At 40.3% G+C, this 21,644-nt stretch overlaps 1 protein-coding gene across 3 annotated transcripts in view; it reads right to left on the reverse strand.

The window, feature by feature from the left end:
* Window positions 1–16,696, reverse strand: part of Miga (mitoguardin) — a 305,305-nt gene extending 288,609 nt beyond the window's left edge. Inside the window, exons 1-4 of one of the 3 annotated variants that reach the window (XM_045737863.2) lie at window positions 16,565–16,696; window positions 14,632–14,763; window positions 13,904–14,069; window positions 12,239–12,400 (exon numbers count right to left, since the gene is read on the reverse strand). In XM_045737863.2, the coding sequence (XP_045593819.1) occupies window positions 12,239–12,400; window positions 13,904–14,069; window positions 14,632–14,754 (451 nt within the window). In that variant the 5' untranslated portion in view covers window positions 14,755–14,763; window positions 16,565–16,696. Of the gene's footprint in view, window positions 1–12,238; window positions 12,401–13,903; window positions 14,070–14,631; window positions 14,767–16,564 lie in introns of all 3 variants that reach the window. The other 2 variants (XM_069327877.1, XM_045737864.2) reach the window with 2 other exon arrangements.
* Window positions 16,697–21,644: the final 4,948 nt, after the last annotated feature.

Here is a 21,644-nt window from a genome sequence, read left to right on the forward strand (position 1 = left end):
CTTTTGAGCCATTACCAGTATCAAGAGCTGATACTGGAGATCTGTGGAGGTGCGACTGCACCCTGCGTGACGGGAGATGTCTCCCGTGGACCAAATGCTATGCTAAGGAAAGTGACAACATTTTGTATTATATATACGGCGTGAAGGAGGCTCGTGACGTCACCATGACGCTGTAATGTTCATCTCAGGACAGGTTTCAGACCCTACTGACTCCTCCCACAATGTGTGTGTAACTCGCCTAGTCGGACCAAGGAACCTGTTACTACACTAACACTATCATAAGCTGAATCTCAGCGGTACTTTCAATTCAATTTTACTGTGATCAAATTTCACCTTACCTCACAGAATGATGATCATGACATACAAGATACTCATGTGTACGAGCTACTTAACCAGGGACAGACTAAGAATAGGACACACGGTGATAAAAAGACAGGGATGTGTTGCGCGCGCATACAACACATCCCTCATGCTGTAACAACAACAAACGAGGAATGAACTATGGAGAAAAACAATACAAATTAAATACACAGATTGAAAAGTGGTTACGGTAAAAGCTGTAGGATTAGGGAGTTAACGTGAACCACTCCGTTGAACGAGGCACTATTGGTGCTCATGGCTGGGGCGAACACGCACGCATCTGACGTGACGGCTGAGTGGACAGAGCTCGGGATTCGTAGTCCTAAGTGTCCGGGTTCCATTCCCGGCAGAGGCAGAAACAAATAAGCAGTTTTTCACCTGAAGCCTCTGTTCACCTAACACTAAAATAGGTATCTGGGAGTTAGACAGCTGTAACAAGCTGCATCCTGGGTGGTGCGCGCGCGTTAAAAAAATTGCATAGTAGATATAAGATAAAATTAGATCGGGAGTCAGAGTGCATTAGACAACCGACGGTCAGAAAGGCGGGGGCCCAAGAGCTAAGAGCTCAATCCTCCAGGAGCAAATAGCGAATAAACACTCGCCAACCCACCCTTATATAATGTTATAAGGGTGTGTTCCTTATATAATGTTATAAGGGTGTGTTCCTTATATAATGTTATAAGGGTGTGTTACTTATACGTGTGATACGTTACGTGTTCGCGGTGGTAATACATATTACCACCACGAAAAGAGGCTTCAATATACCGCAAACAAAAAAAAAATCATTATTTCCGGGCCCCACATTTCAGCCCGCGCCTTCCTCATTAAGCGTGAAGGGGCCCTCACACCTCGGCCCCCACTAATTACCACAGTCAGTAATTATCAAATATGCGCTAAACCAGGAAGGTACCGTCATCACCAGCACCTATAACAGCTAGTGTGGGGCTCAGGCCACAATCGCCATCTATCGATCACAATCACAAGTTTTAAACCCAAGCAGTTCATTATCAGTCTCCAGCTACAATCGCCAGTGCCCCGGCGCAGCCACCGGTGCCCCGGCGCAGCCACCGGTGCCCCGGCGCAGCCACCGGTGCCCCGCCGCAGCCACCGGTGCCCCGCCGCAGCCACCGGTGCCCCGCCGCAGCCACCGGTGCCCCGCCGCAGCCACCGGTGCCCCGCCGCAGCCACCGGTGCCCCGCCGCAGCCACCGGTGCCCCGCCGCAGCCACCGGTGCCCCGCCGCAGCCACCGGTGCCCCGAAACAGCCACCGGTGCCCCGAAACAGCCACCGGTGCCCCGAAACAGCCACCGGTGCCCCGAAACAGTCATGCATAAGTATGAAAGGCACCAAGAAGTACAGGAGAAACTCCATACACAAAGCTTTACATGTAGATATGACAAACTCCAATTTGGCTGTGGAACCTATACACCTGTCAGTTAAGATCCGAGAGGCGGTACCCAAGAGCCGTAGCTCATCCCCCACAAACACATCTAGGCGAGTAGGTGCACACAAGCACTCAAATACTCAGACACCGCGTACTAAACACATTCACTCTTACTGAAACGTACTCATTCGAACGCCTCCCTCGAGGATAAGGTCATAACGGAAAATCCATATGAGAGTTCGGGTCAGTGGGATCAAAGACACTGGTATATTGAGCACCGCCCAAACCTCGAAGCCTCCACGGGGCACATAGTCTACAATATACATCTACCCCCTCACTTCTCCTCCGGTTCACGCACGCCCACTACCTCCAGCTGTAAGTAAATGATCTGAATTTGAATATGTTACAACTTTGTCATTAATATATACACGAGACTTAACTATGCGCGTAACTGTAGGATGTGATCTTCAAAAATAGGGACTTGGAAGAACGTTGGTGGGGGGGGGGGAGGACTTGCGAGAAAATCAGTATGAGCTTAATGAGGATTGATGATTCGAATCGGTAGGAATCTAATGATGAGGATTCGAACCTAATTGATAACATTAAGTTAATGTGATTTCTCTGTGCATTGGAGACTTGGGCTTCTCTTGGCTGCATTTCTAATCATCTATCACTTACTTTTTTCCCTCGAGCGAGTGAAGATTTATCAGTGCTCGTGTTGTGCTTCTGTCATAAGCGAGCCGATGACAGAAGATGACTACCTTCTGTTTACGTGCCACCTCAACATTGGTATATCGGACAGCATGACGGGTCTGGTCGACAGCAGAGCTGTTAAAATGGAATTTACGCTCTGCCTTTCCCCAGTCAACAATTGTCGTCGTAAGGCCAACTATTGTCCTTCTTAAGGATGCAACCCAGAACAGTTCCCTTACTCCCGGGTGAAAGGAAACGTGCCAAACTGTTTCTGTCCTGCCCAGGGATACAACCCAGGTTCCCCCCGGTTAAGACCCAAGGACGTAGACCACTATGCTATGTTGGGTTCAAATGGCGCTCTTGGTTATTTGGAAGATAAAAGACAAGAGGCGCTGGAAGAGGCAGGGATGGAAGAAGAGCAGGAAAAGGATGCATGGATGGAGCGTCCCCTCCCCATAGTACATCGCCACCAGTAATCAACACCTCTGGACTTTTTCCCATTCCAAAGAACTACGGAGTGTGTCCTCGTCTGTTAACTTTAGAGCCATAATAAACACAATTAAACAAAGTATTTACCTTTATACACACCGTCTAGCGAACCCAGACATTTCTGACATTCATTTTGCATGCTGACGAGCCATTTATATTATCCCTTAACAATGAAGCGAACACATTGAAAGGTAAATGTCGATGATATAACGCCGAACACAACCTCACGTTCAATACTGACAAACGTGCTGTTTGCTAGTAGCTTCCAACTCTCTGAACTTATGATCTGCCCAGATATTAAACCAAAACGTATAACAATACTCTACTAAATGTAGAAATGACTAGCAAGTTGTGAAAATGAATTAATATGCTGATCTAGTCGACTGAAGAATCATACCGAAGTAGCATAATTATAAAGCCAGTAAATATTGGGGAATATGATAAGACATAGGAGGAGGAGGAGCAGCGGAAGGACCAAGACCTTTGAGAGGGAGGGAGACAGCGGCAGGTATTTTATAGGGCGATAAAAGTGGAGATTGGCAGAGGTCTGGCTATCAGCGTAGCTCCACGCCATGATATTAAACTGTCAGAGCAGGAGGGTGAGGGAACAGCCCTTCAGAGAAAAGGTCAAGCAGGAGGGGCCAGCAGACGAGAGGTCTAGCAGGAGGGGCCAGCAGACGAGAGGTCTAGCAGGAGGGGCCAGCAGACGAGAGGTCTAGCAGGAGGGGCCAGCAGACGAGAGGTCTAGCAGGAGGGAAGCCAAGCAGAGGGGGACCCGAGGCCAAAAAGAGGCGTGGGGTGTCAAGAAGGAAGGAAAGACAGTGTGGATGTCAAGAAGGGGGAGGGCTATCATGGAGGATGGTCAAGGGACGAGGTCCAGAAAAAAAGCAGTAAAGAGAAGGACGGAAAGAGATGGGATGGTGACATGAGAACGAGGAGGGAGGGGGGAGAACTTCAGGAGAACGAGAGGGGTGGGGAGAACAAGGGAGGAGAGGGGCAGGGGAACTAGGGTAGAGAGGGGAGGGGGGTGGAAGCTGGGAGGGGGAGAACCTGGATGGCGAAGACAAAGCAGTAAGAGGGACAGGAAAGACCTTCCTCACTTTAAGGAAGACTGTCCATAAACACCTCGCGCACACCCTTCCTGCACCTACTAACCCGGACACCATTAACACTACACAGTCTTCCTACGGGCTTAAGTCACCGCAAACTCTTACCGGATAGGACTGCGTGTTATTTATAATATGCGATTAAATCACATCTTGTGGCCACGCAGTGCTCTGAAAACTGCAAGCATAGTACTGTCATTATGAAGTTAAATGTTAGCGGAGTTATGAATCAATTTCCCGCTTAGTACGCTTAGCTTTTGCTTAACAGGCCGGGTGCCCAGTGCTTACAGGACCCTTGTCCCAGCTGTCAGGGACAAGGAACCTGTAGTTATGCTCGTGTCACGGTCCTGTGCGCACACACTTCAAGTGTAATAAGTAAGGTAATTATTAAAGAGAACTAAGCCAGGAGTATGGGGTGCACAAATTAGAGGCCGGTAGAGGCAATAGTCAAGAATAACGAGCACTACATGTTTGGAATAGTTTGCCCTAAATTTATTTTTCATTCACATTACAGAAAATGCATTAGTGGTATACTATGGTATTCTGCTGATCTCTCTTTTCTTCAAATTTTATCGCCTAAACAGCGATATTATATATTAATATATATATCAATATTATATATTAATATATCAATATTATATTAATATATTATATTATATTAATATAATAATAAATATATAATAAATTATAGAACAACAATATTACCCGAGTTTACCAGAGAGCCACTAACATTAGTGGCCTCGATGAGGACAAGAAGCTGGCGGTTTGTCGAAGGTTCCCCCCCCCCCTCCATTTACCTTAATATACATTATTAATCCTGCATGAAAGGCTATGCATGTTAGTGGCTTTGCAAGAATGTAATAATCACACACCAGTGTTATTTACTCTCTCAACTCAATGTTCCTTCTAGTATGTAAATAAATACATACATAAATACACACACATTAATATTGAATCAGTACCCTTGTAACCATCACAAATTTGAAGCAATAAAATGAATATTGGGTTCAGTTTCTGCAGCCTTTATGTTCGTTCAATATTTTCCACTAACAAGATGTGCACTGTATATGTATAATGAGTTGTTGAATATGACCGAAAAGGTAATATTAATAATTCTAACACGAATCTTCAATATTTTTTTTTTTTAAGAAAGACATAAGAAATATTCAGAAGATTCGTGTTAGAATTATTAATCTTACGTTTTCGGTCATATTCAACAACATATGTTTACAAGAAAGACGGCTACCACCAAAATATACTAATGTATAATGAGTTATGTATAATGATATAGTAGCTCTTTCTGATAAAATAACATGCTATCACAAAGTAACACCTCCCCCTGTAGCAAACTACATTACCTCTAATGTGCCAGCAACATACCACTATAATCACTAATGACACCTGCATTAATTCACTAACCATTAATGACATCTGTAATTTTATTAATAAAATGTTCCAACATTTCCACGAATTTTGAGTTCTAAAATATACCTGGAAAAGATCAAGGCAAATGACGGGGTGGGGGTAGCGACAAGCAACATGCTTCCTGTCCTTGTCGAGGCAGGAATTGCTTAGGAACGCCAAAAGCAACCAGCAAATTTTCCTGCGAGCCAAATGATGGTCAACTTGTCAAACAAAGAAGCAAACTGTGTCCAGCATAATGTTAGGTGAAGTGTGGATCAAGATCAGGAATGCAGAACCACCAGAGATTCAATGATAAATGCTCAAGATAAACTACAGATCTTTTCCAACACCATCAGCATGCGACGCAACACAAATACGTAATGTCTGTGTTGACGTATGTATTATGTATGTACTTCATGAACTAGACTCGTCTATGAAGGAATGAGTGTAGTTCCAACCTTCAGTACCAGACACTACAAACCTCGCTACAGTGCAGACAGCCCATCCAGAGCAAATTTATTTGTAGCTTTGACAGAAGTATAGGGACATATGAAATTTGAAATGAGACACCAAAAATCTATACCAGAAACACTATATATATCAGGCAGATAGTACATAGACAATAAGATAGCAGTGGCAGCAAGAGGTATGCAAGCACTCAAGGCTTTCCAAACCTGGGAACATATTAAATCTTATCTAGAAATTTATATTAGAAATTTTTAACAACTCTTTCTTTGACATACAAGTCTCCATAGAGGTGGAAAATTTACTAGATAAAACAAAGCTTTACAATCCCAGAAATAGCCACTTTTATCTAAAACTTTAGATCATCATATTATTTCCTAAATAAAGCCTTACTTTCTTTCTAGTATTGTGTTTTATGATGATTGCCAGCAATGTATACATATGTATATGAACACATTGTACTGAACGGGGCGAGAATAGCTTGAGCTACCTCATCCCTTTGTGTGTATTTATACCTCAATAAACTTATTTCAATTTCAATTCAATTTCAATAACTACTTCTTGAATTTTTACAAGGGACTGACTATTCAATGTCTAAATCAAATCTGGCAATACATGAAAGAAAAATGTGCAGTACCCTCATGAAATTTCTTCCTACAAAAACCATTCCATTTAACTTGAAGCAGAGATACAGCAGATCAATCCAAAATGCCGCAGTTCAAGCAAAATTCACCAAATGGAGAAATGTAATGCAACACCAGACGAACATTGCAAATAAGGGAATGTATATTGATCTTATGTTTGCCAGAGTACTGCAGTAGCAAAAATCAAGAATGATCTCTTTAATCATACCTTCCTCTACGGCATTCTTTCCTAAAAAAAATTTTGGTTTAAGATGACTACAAGCAAATGGTTCATGAAGTTGGCTGAAAGATAGATTTGCAAATATAATAAGCAATATTGAAATTGCAAAGTCCAATTGTGAGAAAGATCATGGAATCATGATTGGTACGTGATTGTACCAACGACCAGGCCGCCGGGACGCTAAGCCCCGGAAGCACCTCAAGTTAACCTCAAGGTTGGTAGGGGAAAATCATAAATATTCAAGTGCTAATAGGATACAAGCCTTCATATCTACAGTCATTAATAATAAATCCTTATGTTATCATTCAACATTATCTAGCCTTTATTAAACCCCACATGGATTATACAGTACACTTTGGGACCTGTCTTGTATATGTAAAGTCCCTGGAAAGTATACCATACAAACGTAGACTAAAGTACGTCATTCCGTGTGATTATTAACCTTTGCTATAGAGGTATTTATAGAGCCAATCACCTACAAAACTCATGAAATAATTAGTTAAACATTTTACTTCATGTTAATAAAAGTTTATGACATTGGTACAAGAACATAAGAACAGATTAAACTACAGTGGTACCTCGGAATGCGAGTGTCCCTGTATGCGAGTTTTTCGGAAGACGAGCAGGATTTACTCCAAAAATATGTCTCGGAAGGCGAGGGTTACCTCGGGACGCGAGTTTGTTGATACGTGTACAGGCCGACTGGCGCGTGGTGGCATGACGATCGCGCCTCAGTTTACCAGTGTCTCGTGTCCAGTGACTATCCCACCTGAATTCTTCACAAGGCTTTACAGTTTTTTATCGGTTTTTTGGCCATTTGAGCATAAAAGTTGTCATTATATATCTTGCCATGGGTCTCAAGAAAGCCATTGGTAAGGTTCAACCTAAGAAAATAGCTGTGAGTAGAGGCAGTAGAGGATGTCCTTTCTTGATTAAGAAAATGTGTGAAGTATGGGAAGAACTGCAAAGTTTTGTTGAAAAAACTCACCCAGATAAAGCTGTAGCAGGCCGTTGCATTGACCTTTTAAATGATAATGTGATGTCTTACTACAGACTTGTGTTAAAATGTAGGGAAAAACAAGTGTCATTAGACAAATTCTTAGTAAAACAAGCAAGTCCTAGTGGTATGCAGGGAAAATGTGCCAGAGTGTGCATACCAGTGAAGTCCTCACTGCCTGATGTGATAATGGAAGGGGACTCCCCTTCCAAACAGTAACTCCTCTCTTCCTCCCACCTCCTCACCATCTTCCATACGCCTACAGCAATCAACAGCAAGGTAAGTAATAACTTGAACATAGTTTTGTAGGTTTATTTAGATGAATTAGGTATAAAAATTTAGTTTGATGTGGGGTTTTTGGGGTAGTCAGGAACGGATTAATTCATTTCCCTTTTTTTCTTATGGGGAAATTAGCTTCGGAATGCGAGTTTTCGGAATACGAGGCGTCTCCAGGAACCAATTAAACTCTTAAACTGAGGTATGCCTGTACTGTACAGAAGATCTATTGGCCCCCATGAGGCACCTTCTCTTTATAGTATAGGGACATGTGAAATTTGAAGAGAAACGATTTCTATTTATATTTAGTGTCTTGGTAGTACAGTCAGGTTCGTTCTCGATGCACAATCGAGAATTCTGGGTTCGAATCCAGGGCGAGATAGAAATGGTTGGGCACATTTCCCTTTCACCTAATGCCTCTGTTTGCCTAGCAGCAAGTAGGTACTCAGGAGTTAGTCAGCTTGTTGTGGGGTTCCATCTTGGGCGGGGTCAGTAATTTGACCCTGGTAGGTGGGGCGGGGGGGGGGGGGACCTTATTAAAAAGTCTAACGTGTGAATTATTATAATTATTATTTTCAATCACAATCACTTATGTTTCCATGTTATACTTAAATCTGTCAACAACTCCAATTACTACTGGCAATTTTCTCTTGTGCTTCTTGTTCTCAAATCACCATAGACCTTAATTTTTTTTTTTTGGTCATATGCTTTTTTTTTGGTTGTCATGTATGTTTGTTTTTGTTGCATACCTTTAAATAGCTGAGCTACTGAAGGATTCAACTGTCCAGCAATCCCACATCTATTATTTTGCCTAGTGTTCCAAATAAATGTTCCAAATGTTCCAAAAGGTAAGAACCCCCCTCCCTTTTTTGGCTTGTATTTTCCAAGTGTCTTTTTAATTATTTTTTTTTACTGTAAGCATGTCTAGTTTGTATCCACTCTTTTGAGTTGATATCCTTAATACACTTAAAAAAAAAAAAAACTTGTTTTACCATTTCATCCACTTGTGTACAGCATTTCAATTGTCCCCCTTTACCATTTTCACTAGAAAATGTAAATTAAGCTTCACATATGAAAGGTTAAATGCTATGAATAAACTTACACTTCTATGTATTACTCATTTTGAGCATTTATACAATTATTTCTTTTTCAGATTTGACAATTTCAACAGTGACCAATTATATAAAATTGTCATTCAATCCTATGTCTAAATCATTTACGTAAATGGTCAACAACAGAGGTCCCAACACAGAGCTCTGGTGAACTTCATTTGCAACAGTTTCTCCCGCAGCTTCAACTTCACTTGCGCTAATTCTCTGGCTTCTTTGAAGTACTGTATCTGACCCATCATTTTAAGACAACCCCCCCCCCCTCAATACCATGTGCCTCTAGCTTTCCAATTACTTTCTCTATTTTTGTAGTATTACTATTTCTTCCTCTTTTTCTCAAGCTGTCCCAATTTCTCCCTCAGTGTGGTGTCTGCTCCTCTAGTGCCTATTTAGTCCTTGCTTTGCTTTCTGGTATTCCCGTTAGCAAACTTCATGCTCCTCACCACAATGTATTTTTTTTCCTTTAGTCTTAAGGATCGATCCCTCCATCTTCAGCCTTCCTATATTTTTTAGCCAGGAAATTAGCAATACAGAGAAGGGTTATTTTTAAGATATCCAGATTTCAAGGAATTCCAAATCAGAGCTATAAGGATATGATGCTGGTGTGGCACTATACAGCGTGTAGGAATAACTAAACCATTTACTCGCTTTGCCTTTGTAGAGACCAGACCTGCAAGACATCTAAACATCGGAATAAAGTACTGTACTGTACAAGTAAATATTTGTAATACAGTAATTACATTTATACTGTGTACTTAAACTGGTAGTGGCAAGATCTTATATTCCTTGGTGGTCTTTCATGTATAATTCAAGATAGCCAAATGAGTTGTATGCTTATCACTTTTGCTAAACTATTCTTCAATACTATTTACAGAAAAGGACTCATTGGATTCTATACTCAAATCTGTATCGGTATACTGTACATTCAAATTACATACTGGACTAAAAAAAAAAAAAACTAGCAGGCTAATCAAATTGAGTACAAATTAAGTAAACATTACTGTACTAGACTTTGAGTTTGCATTGTTCTTAACCTTAATCAAAATCTACATTAGGTCCCTCAAAGTTCATAGTCCCTAACTTGCATTCAAGCTTTTTGGCAGCAAACAAAATCCACTGTACCTAGAGCGTACCTGGATGGGGTTCTTGGAGTTCTTCTACTCCCCAAGCCTGGCCGAGTTGAGAGAGCTTAGTCCAAAAGGCTGTTGCATGGAGCAGCCACAGCTCCACCACAGCCCTGTTGGTCCGGCACTTCTCGAAGAAAACTATCCAGTTTTTTCTTGAAGATGTTCACGTTTGTTCTGGCAATATTTCTTATGCTCGCTGGGAGTATGTTGAACAACCCTGGAACTCTTACATTTATACAGTGCTCTCTGGTTGTGCCTATGGCACCTCTACTCTTCATTGGTTTTATTCTACATTTCCTTCCATATCATTCACTCCAATATGTTATTTTACTGTGTAGATTTGGAACCTGGCCCTCCAGTATTTTCCATACGTAAATTATCTGATACAATACTTATCTCGTCTCCTTTCTAGGGAGTACATTTGGAGAGCTTTGAGACGATCAATAATTTGTAGCTTTATCGTGTATGTGTGCCGTATATGTTCTCTGTATTCTCTGTATTTCCACTGCTTTTCAACGGCAGTCCCTAGATTGCAATTCTAGGTGGAATCGCCTGAATATTGCTTCATCTAGGCCCATAAGCATAGCTATCGTGAGGGACTTGCTATTCAAAAGAACAATAACAACTGTAGAGTGAATTATAATTACTTGTCCATTTCCTTGCATACATCACAAAAAGGGCTTTTCCCAATAAACCAAAGTTTCTCTATCACTATTAGAATATCCTGAACATTGAGAACCTTCCTCTTCTCTCCACCATAAGTTCTACTACTACTACCAGACATCTTACAATCAAAATGACCTTAAATAATACCAAAATGTATAAAAGTTACCTAATGTACAAGTTATACCTTTAAATATTAGCAAGGAAACCATGGACTAGTGAGGGTTGATGAATAGAATAAGTGTCTCCATGCACCACTCGACACAAAGCCTCATAGGCTTTAACTCCATACAATACGTCACATTACATGAACACAGTACAGGATTGCATTTACAGTACCAGTTTTAAAATGAGAAATAATATTATAAGTGGGATAAATATCTGTGTCTAGATTATGTTATTCTACTTTATGGTTCAAACAAGTTCACGCTATCGCCCAGACTGTACTAGTGCTGGTCCCTACCCAGAGCACCTACTGCTGCTCAGGCTGGCTCATGGCAACCCAATCAACCTCTATTTCAGCCCAGTGGAAGAAAACACTTTCACCACCTGCCAAGTGTCTGCTGCCATTTAGACTGACTCATGGCAGCCCAGGCTTCAAACATCTGATCCTGACGAGTGTGTCCACTAAGAACACCTGGCTTTTTGGTTGTACAGTATTTATAATATTGTATATCTTTAAAACACACACACACAAACACGCACACTAGATTTGTGCCATATGGACCATATTTTTTAATAGGAGAGAGAGATAAAAATTTGTGTTGGAAAAAAAAAATTGAATGGCATAGCTGGATAAGGAGGATCTTTTTATTACAGTACTAAGAATTTACTGTAATATGAATTATCAATTTTAAAGTTTTGTTTTTGGACTGCATTTCAACCCTCGATATGGAACAGGGCAGAACAAATTGTGTCACTACTAATAAGTTAAAAATTTCACAACAGGGTGGATGTCATCAAGACATTTAAGGTACTTAAGTTAGAAACCAAATTAGACCACTTTAAGAACTCTAATGCAAATTTCAAGTTTGCCAAGCTACAGTGATAAACCAGACAAGAGCTTTCAAAAATTAATAAACATTGGGAACAGCCAACCTGCTGAAGCTTTCAAAGCTATGATAGTACTGTATTGCATGTAGAAATAAACTTGCAAAAAATCATCACAAGCCTGCAGCTGCCTGTCCTGCCACTAGAGACGTATCCTATTAGATAAATCTCTCAATATTTTAAAGATACTACACAGCAGAAACAAAATACTTCACAGCTCTGCTCTGCTCTCACTATTACTGCTTACTTACCCATAACTCCGTACTGCTGAGGCGTCAGAGTGCTACCGTCGGCAGCCTGTGTGGTCAACACTGAGGCTACAGTCGCCCGGTCACTGCCAACAGAGCCAAAACTTTGACGGTGAACAGAACGATGGAACCCTGGGGATATGTTGCCACCAACACTATGAACTTCTGGAAAAGAAGTACACTGGTTTAATCTTCTTTGCAGAAACTGTAAATCTTGTGACAAATTCAATTTAATTCAATGTACAGACCTACCAGAGCAACATACGGTGTTGCAGATAGGGCAATGTATGTGGCACAACATATTGCAATTGCAAAGGTATGTCATTGTATTTATCAAAGGTAATAATAATAATAAGTACAGTACAAGCTGAAACAAGTGTTTCAGCTTTTACTGTACAAATGATAAATATTATTTTAGTTTTGTTTTCACCTGCCTATGTTTATAAGAGATAAAGGATAGAAATGCATTAACGATAAAATCAGTAGGAGCCATGAGGAGGATTTGAACACACAGTATATGCTGGGATATAACCAGGGCTGGGATTCAACAGCAGCCTCTAGGGCTCCCGAGGCTTCCACCGAAGCTTAACCACTGCACTGCGCAAAGCGCCTTTAGGCGCTCAGAGAGTTGTGCTTTTTGTTTTTTAATTTGGCTATATTTTAATGTTTTTTAATGTTTTCATTACTATTTGTGTTTTGAAATGGAAATAGTTGACTTTGGAAACATTTTGACATTAAATTTACCTGAACATTTGTAAAAATAACAAAAATATGTCCTTGACAATTGCACCAAGACGTTTTTGCCGAAAATAGGTGAGCAGTGCAAGGGTTAATCAGGGTTTCGCGCAATGCCCATATGAGCCCCCCTTGTAGTCTAGGAATTCTATCTCCTATGCCTCTCTTTAAATGCACGAAGAAATTACATTAACGTGTTGTATCAATGAGAAAATTGATAGAAGCTATGAGGAGGATTCGAATCTATACACTAGATACTCCAAGGCAAATGCTCTAGACCACTACACAGAGACATGGTCTAGATATGGTGTAGTGGTCTAGAGTGTTTGCCTGGGAGTATCTAGAGTATAATAGGTTCGAATCATCCTCATAGCTCCTACCGATTTTTGTTCGGACATAGTAAAAAAATAGAGAACCCTCTCATGTATGTTTATCTTGAAAAACCATGAATTGAAACTCATCCAATTTATACCCATTGTTTCGAGTTCTATTTTGTGTTACAAAAATCACTCGCCTGTACTGACAATCACTCAAGTACAGGCGACTCAAAGGGCAATACACCTTTGTTCCCATAGCATCTGAGATGCTCCGCTTCACCACCTTTATTCGGACACAGTAATGAAGTTTACTGAATTTAAGAGAAGGAAATTTCTATGTTAAATTTTTTAAATAGTCTAGTTGTCACTTAAAATGTGAATAAGTTGTGTAAATTTCTTTTAATCAATAAAATCAATGAAAGTGACAATTTATCAACAGCCTATTCTCACCTATTTAACACAAATTTTATGTTCATTAGTCATGAAAAATTCTGCCAGAATCATCGAGCAAACTTGGAAAACAAGAAACATTTATATATTCAGAGACGACTTTAGTGAATGTTTGTATGAGAAGATGGTGATGATTAACAAGATTATTTTAATGCAAAAAACTCACCACCAGAAGGACTACATATTGTGATTGGCTTAAGTTTTCGAGTGCTTCGACCTGAGTCATCATGCCTTGCCATTGCAGATTTCCTTGGTGTACGGCGACGGCGACGTAAATATCGAGCAACAAGCCCAATCAAAGCTAAACCAGTTCCAATGCTCACAATGACAATCTGAAATACAATGTTGATTTTTACATACTGAATAAACAGGCTGTGCCATAAAATTTTGAATTTGTATTAAACCTACAGTACTTTATCACTTTATATTTCTAAAGTTTAGCATATCAAATTTATTGGGAATGTATTCAGTTCCAACTTTTCGGCATGTATCGAGGTCTGCCCCCAGCTTGAACTTCTGACCTTCCCCAGGATGCAAGCCCACAACAGTTGCCTTACTCCTGGGTACCTATTTACTGCTAAGTGAACAGCCGCATTAGGAGAAAGGAAATCTTTGTCCTGCTTGGAAATCAAACCCGGGAAATTGATAATTAGGCGAAAACTTTTGGAATGTAATGACAATTCCAAACTTGAGAAGCACACTTGTGTGAATCATACACAAGAAAAACAAGAGTCTTCCACAAAAAATAAAACATTTTTTAAGACATGTTCATCTGTGGTATATGTTAAAAATATTGTTTAACTTTTAAACAGTAAGAATTTACTATATCTGAATCAAACCAACCAGATTTATCGAGATTGTTAAATACAAAATTAGTAATCTATTGAAACTAACCTTTTGAGGTCGTGATAGGCTTTTTATGAAGTCTGATACAAAGGAAGGGAGAGCCAAGCTTGATCGAGGTGGCAATCGAAATAGTGGCTTCTGTACTGTAGGTATAAGGTGAATTTCTTCCATGGTTTAGGCCTGCTGAAAATAGAAGAAAATTTAAATTTGATTAAGGAAATTATCCACTAATCATTTTAAAATAATAAGGTTTTGAATGTCTGAAAAATAAATTTCTAATATTTTGGATGTTTCCTGCAAAGTTGATGAATGATACTACAGGTCTGTACCCAAATTGACATTTTGCAAAGGAGTTTTAACCAAGGAAGATTAGGAGAAAACATGAAAAATTCCAGCTACATTATCAAATCTTCCATCTTAAGATCAAGTAACAGACTCTGAGGACCTTCAACTAGTGTAGGTCTCTTACCTGGCCAAGAGTCACGTCTCAAAGGTTTCTCAAGTAATGCCAGTGCCATTTCAGCAAAAACATATCAAAAGCACAAGGATATTTTTGTAATTAACATTGTAACTGACATATCAAGACCAAGTGTAAGCTAATATTGAATAAAAATGTAAGAATTCCTGTATATATAAAATAAAAATACATTTTTAATAATTATGATTATAAATTATTTACGTCCTTAGCTACTAATATACAGAGTACACCACCTAGCCTGCTCAAGAAACTGCCTTAACACATATTTTAGCTACCAAACACCTAGTGATCATTGACAATTTTCATTTTATAATATGTTTAGAGTCTTTATATTAATAATTAAATTTAGAAAAAATTGGAGAATAATTAAGACTTTGATATCACAGCACAAGAACCATAGTAACCTGGAATTAAACACAAACCTCAACTTCAAGTATAGTATTAAGAAACTGCCATGAGAAAATCAATTGTGGCAAAGCGGGGCTTCAAAACAGCAACAAGTACTGTACTCTTAGCCTTAAACCACTGAACCACAATATAAGTAATGGAACCTGGGTTTCAACTGAATTCACTAAGGGTCTTGAGGAAATGAGCCGATACCAACCTCTAGGTGGTTTAAGGTGATTAGCTGGGAATACCCATGTCACTGGTTCAAATCCCCACATTGCTCCAATAGATGTCTGTTATTGATATATCATGTTAGCATGAATTCCTTGTGTAAGACATGTCATAGTTTCAAAAAGAGTACTCTACTAGCACCTTCAGAGGATACTTGATCATCCAGGCTATGACTCTTACATCAGGCTGCAAGTAGCCACATCAAACAGCCTGGTGGATCAGACTAGCAACCAGGAGGCCTGGTCAGAGACCAGGCCATGAGGACATTGATCCCCTAAATCGTCAACAAGTAGGTAGTCAAGTTTGGCAGAGTAAGGTTTGGTTTTAAAATTGGTTGTCGAGCTATCTCGTACATGTAATGATTTATATCCAGTGGACTATTATGGCCTGTAAACCACAGAGCCATGTGGACCAAAAGCAGACTACAGATCACAGTGACCTAAGGACCACTTATAGAATGTTGAAAATTAAATTCCAAACCACTAGCTAGATGACTAAAAGCCCTGGTCTTTTCATGCTCTTTACGACAAGAGAATTATCATATAAACGTCTTATGCTAGTAAGTATTTAGCACTTTTTCGCTTTGAAAGAGGCCTATTTCATTCAGTAAAGAGCCAAGAGAGAGAGAGAGAGGGGAAAACATCTCATAACACCCAAAATATTAATGTTACTTCAATGATAAATAACATACAACTCGCAGAAGGAAAATAAAAGGCCTGTTGTAATCATACGACGTCAAACCCACTAATATGACTGTCAAACAAGACCTTTAAAGAGCTGTCAGTCATAGGTTGCTGCACCTATCTTGGCTCGCTCGGGTTACACGAGCATATAAATGAGTAGGTAACCTATACATCATATCCACATATCATTCATAAAGCATACCTCAAGAACCAACGCGCCTGTCACACTGACAAACACTTGACAACTCAGGGGAAGGCAGCTCAAATCGCGCAACACCCACCGTCTCTCACAGACCAAAACAAACACCGGCGGGGTAGGTTTCTCCACCAGCTGATGGCCAGGGAACTCAGCTTTCAAATTCAAGCAATTAGGAAAAACATTCATTATTTCGCCTAAACTAAAACAAAATTAATTTTAAATAATATTTTTAATGTTTAAAGAAAATATTATATATTTAAAATGCTCTTAAATATACACTGAACTCTGCTGAAACTTTGCATAGATGAATGATAGCACGAAATTCAAAATATGGTTCCGGCTCAACTAATACGAAACTTTTTCTATGTTTTATGCGAAAAAAGAGCGAGCTAATACTCTTTAATTTCTGAAACAAATAAATATTTGCAGCAGCCAAATAGGAGATACTGTGCCAGCTACTTAAATTATCCCCCACATCTTCATACAGGTGGGTGTGTTACAAAGGCTCTTCAGAGTTACTCACTTTTGGACAGAGTTTATGCCCGAAACGCCGTGCGTGTTAGTGGCTTTGCAAAAAATGTAAAAATACCACTCTTAGGTAATCTCACCAACCCATTGTACCTTCTTGCAAATAAATTATTGTTATTATGTTGTTGATTTAGGAGCGACGACGATCGTGGGATCAGATGCGCCCCGAAAATTAACCGGGAAGGGTTAATTGCCAAGCCCGTAAAGGGTGAAACGCCAAGCCTAATCGCTAAACGAGTTACGCCAATCACTGGACAGTAATATGGCTCGCGGCAAAGAAACGCAGACAGGTAGATGATTGGGGAACCCCAGGAGTCCCTCAGGGTGACAAGCACCAGCCTCGCCCCACACAGAGAACACCAGGTAGCAAAACCCAAAACTCGGCCCTCAGCAAAACACAAAAGTCAACCAATGCTCCCCGGCAGAGCAGAAGCCAGCCGCCCACCACGGCTGAGGGCACACCAGGAGCCCACCAACTCTCGGCCAAGCCGGCGCCGGACACCGTCACCCTGCCGTGAGAACTAGCCAGAACACGTAAAAAAAATCTACCAACAATCCCGTGACCCAAGGCGACATGTGCGCCAGGCGTCGTAAAAACGGACCGTGGAATAGGGGCGCCAAGCGGTAGTATCAAATCCAAATCGCTAAAGCAGAACGTGATCCAGCGGCTCCCAGGCGGAGGAGGCGTTCCAGACGTCCGCTCCTTGTCAAGGTTGAACCAGGAGTCCTCATCGTTATTATTACTTGGGGTTTGAGTCTAGTTCACCTGTCTCTCGTCAGAGGTCGCTACAACTTTCCATTTGACTAATCAGAGTGAAGGCTCATCCTATCGCTTAGCCAATCACGTTGCCGGGTCTGCTGGATAACTGCCTAATTACGTACGGTTTATGTCAGCTGATGCATGTCTAACAAAAAGAGTTCGCATATTCACCGTCGAGAGGTTTACCCGGTATGCAGATCGTTTATTTTAGCCCTAAATTATGTTCAGGAATAAAGTCTACTTCCTGATTAGCGTTCGCTCTTCACAATTACCTTTATCTGGCCATATATATGTGAGCTCCACTGCAGTGGTGCTCGAACGCATCTTGTCATAAGGAGTTTTCCCCAGTAGACACAATATCCAAGAGCTCCAACGAATTGGCACCCTTGGATATTGGAACCAAGAGTTGGTTCCACGTTGAATCCTTCGTTATCAACGTTGATCTTTTTCTTCCCGGTGGGGAGGCTTGTTCTTCCACAGTGGGAACCGGACCCAACACTGCTGTAGACATTCAATTAAGGACTTCGTGGGCCGTCTGATTATTCAGAAATGAAAACAAAACTAGTTTATATTTTTATTTCTCATACCCAATCACTTGGACTGGACGGTATAACAATGGCTTCACTTCTTGCATGTCAGCGTTCAATCCCCGACCGTCCATGTAGTTGGACAACATTGCTTCCCTCCGTCCTATGCCAGATCCTCATTCTCATATCCCTTCCCAGTGCTATAGAGTTGGACTGACTTAGTACTTTCTCTTGATAATTACTTTACCTTTTCTTATGATAATGAGATTTCTTTTGTTATTAATCAATATGTCTCAAAGACAACAAGTTATCCAAAAAGTAAAGTATCTATAATTACTGTGGGAATAACATTATCTCAATATACACTGTTGCAGCCAAAATAAAGTTCTAGTTTTGTGTTATTAATGTTTCTAGACGGCACGAGAGAGAAGAAAATATATAACAACCAAATATTGCTTTTCCTAGATCTAGTATAATACATATATGCACTAAATTAGGCTTCAGATTGCATGTTTCTGAAGTCTCCGTGGTGTAGTGGTAAGACACTCGCCTGGCGTTCCGCGAGCGCTATGTCATGGGTTCGTATCCTGGCCGGGGAGGATTTACTGGGCGCAATTCCTTAACTGTAGCCTCTGTTTAACGCAACAGTAAAATGTGTACTTGGATGAAAAAACGATTCTTCGCGGCAGGGGATCGTATTCCAGGGACCATAGGATTAAGGACTTGCCCGAAACGCTACGCGTACTAGTGGCTGTACAAGAATGTAACAACTCTTGTATATATCTCAAAAAAAAAAAAAAAAAAAAAAAAAAAATGTTAGGCCTATAATTTTTTTGAGGGGGGACCCTAGGATAGATTAGTTTAGAATTTTGATTACTCTGTTCCACTTTTTGGTGTCTCTGTATAAAATGGGAACTTTCATCATGTTTTAAACATTCCAGCCATCAGCTACCCATTGCTCACAATTGCGAGTGTGAGAATTATTGTGAGTGTGACGACAATTGTGAGGACCCAGATACTTTACATATATATGAACATTACTATTGTAGGCCTCATGGTAATTTATGGTCATGGTCAAATTACTAATGTAATCCTTACCTTGTGTTTACTGATCACCAGATGACACTGACCTATCTATCCTCCAAGAATTATGGACCTTATACCCAGTGGTCACAATATCCAAGAGCACAATAACACCAAGTCAACACCGACTCAACGTCATCAACGCCAAATCAACGTAGAATTTACGTCGTTTCAACGTCATATCAACGGCACTCCTGGGTACTGCACCCACTGGGATTCTGAGAGAGGCCTAAAGCGGCCCAGGACAGTATTACTAATTACTACAGTATTACAAATTACTAATATTTAAATAAACATTAAAAAACATTCATTTCTTGAAAAATTTATTGTCTTAAATTGGCATAAATACAATCAGATTTATTGATCGTGTTCACTACATGATTCTAACCCCAAGATGTTAACTTAGTTCTCATGTTTACTGGACATGAGGACACAGTGCATATCACCACACCATGAGGCTGACACAGATTTTGACTCAATAGCCTACGTAACCATGATTTGCCCGAAGCCCACTAGTGGCCTCTACAAGGACAGGAAGCCGGTGGCTTGTCAAAGGTCCTGATGATTTTATTCTCTGTCAGGATTTGGCGTTATCCTGTATCAGTCCAAGGCTGGACCTGGACAAGTCCAACCTTTACCAGTCCTCTGTTGGATAAAGACCTATAAATAATCCTATCTTGTGGCTTACCTGATCATTAGATACCTGTAAATCTGAATTTAATGTAGCCATCTGCTAGCTGGTACTTTATCCATCTGTCAGCTGGTCTTTGTTGTCTTCTTAATCCAATGTTCGTCTTCAAGATGCGTTCTGTGTTGTCTCAAATCAGTTCTTGGCTGTTTATACTAATGTCTCACACAGTTCGTTGAGATCTAAGCAATTTGTTTCTCTACAGTTTCCAAGGTCGGCCTCCAGGAGGCCTGGTCGACGACCGGGCCGCGGGGACGCTGAGCCCCGGAAGCACCTCAAGGTAAGGGGTCATGTCTGCACTCTTCTTTAATTTAGTATAGGAAGTTGTTGTCATTATTACATCCATTGAATTTGCTATGTTCAATTGATGTAATATCCTTAATAGTAATTTGCGTTCTATTCTTTTCGCTACGTTGTTTATATATATATATATATATATATATATATATATATATATATATATATATATATATATATATATATATATATATATATATATATATATATATATATATATATATATATTTATATATATATTTATATATATATATTGTACTTCTTCGCCTATTTATATTATTGTTTGTATATAATTTTAGCTGGACGGAAACGTTATATATGCACCATTTATAGGAACCTATATAGGCACCATAGGTACCTATATAGGCACCATAGGTACCTATATAGGCACCATAGGTACCTATATAGGAAATAGGCATCATTTATATAGTGTTGATGACCAGACCACACACACCAGAAGATTTAAGAGACGACGACGTTTCGGTCCGTCCTGGACCGTTATTAAGTCGACAGTCGACTTGGTAATGGACCAGGGGGCAAATTCACGAAGCAGTTACGCAAGTACTTAGGAACGTGTAGACCTTTCCTCAATCTTTGACGGCTTTGGTTATATTTACTAAACAGTTTACACGCATGAAAACGTCCCCATCAACTGTTGTTATTGTTATAAACAGCCTCCTGGTGCTTCGGAGCTCATTAACTGTTTAATAATTGTAAACAAAGCCGCCAAAGATTGAGAAAAGATGGACAGATTCGTAAGTGCTTGCGTAACTGCTTCGTGAATCTGGCCCCAGGACGGACCGAAACATCGTCGCCCCCTCATCTTCTGATGTGTCGTTTGGTTATCGTATCTTCAGCCACGTTATTGTGACTGTTGTTGTTGTTGTTTAAGATTCAGCTACTCGGAAGAAAACGTTTCAAGTAGCACGGGCTATGGTGAGCCCGTGTTGGACTTACCTGGCACAGGAGCGGGGCTGTAACTGTAGGATAACTCAGGTACCTATTTACTAAGTGACCAGGTGAATCAGGTGAAAGGAAATGTGTGCAAGTACTTCAACCCCCTCTCGGGATCCTCGATTGTGAGTCTAGAACGCAGTCCACTCTACTACAGTTCATATTAAAATTAGATTACTTTTAATTCCACGTTTACTCACTATATATGTAAAACAGATACTGTGATCACTGAATACAGTGTTCAAC

Source organism: Procambarus clarkii, chromosome 20, assembly GCF_040958095.1.
Source record: "Procambarus clarkii isolate CNS0578487 chromosome 20, FALCON_Pclarkii_2.0, whole genome shotgun sequence".
NCBI classification, from domain to species: Eukaryota; Metazoa; Arthropoda; class Malacostraca; order Decapoda; family Cambaridae; genus Procambarus; species Procambarus clarkii.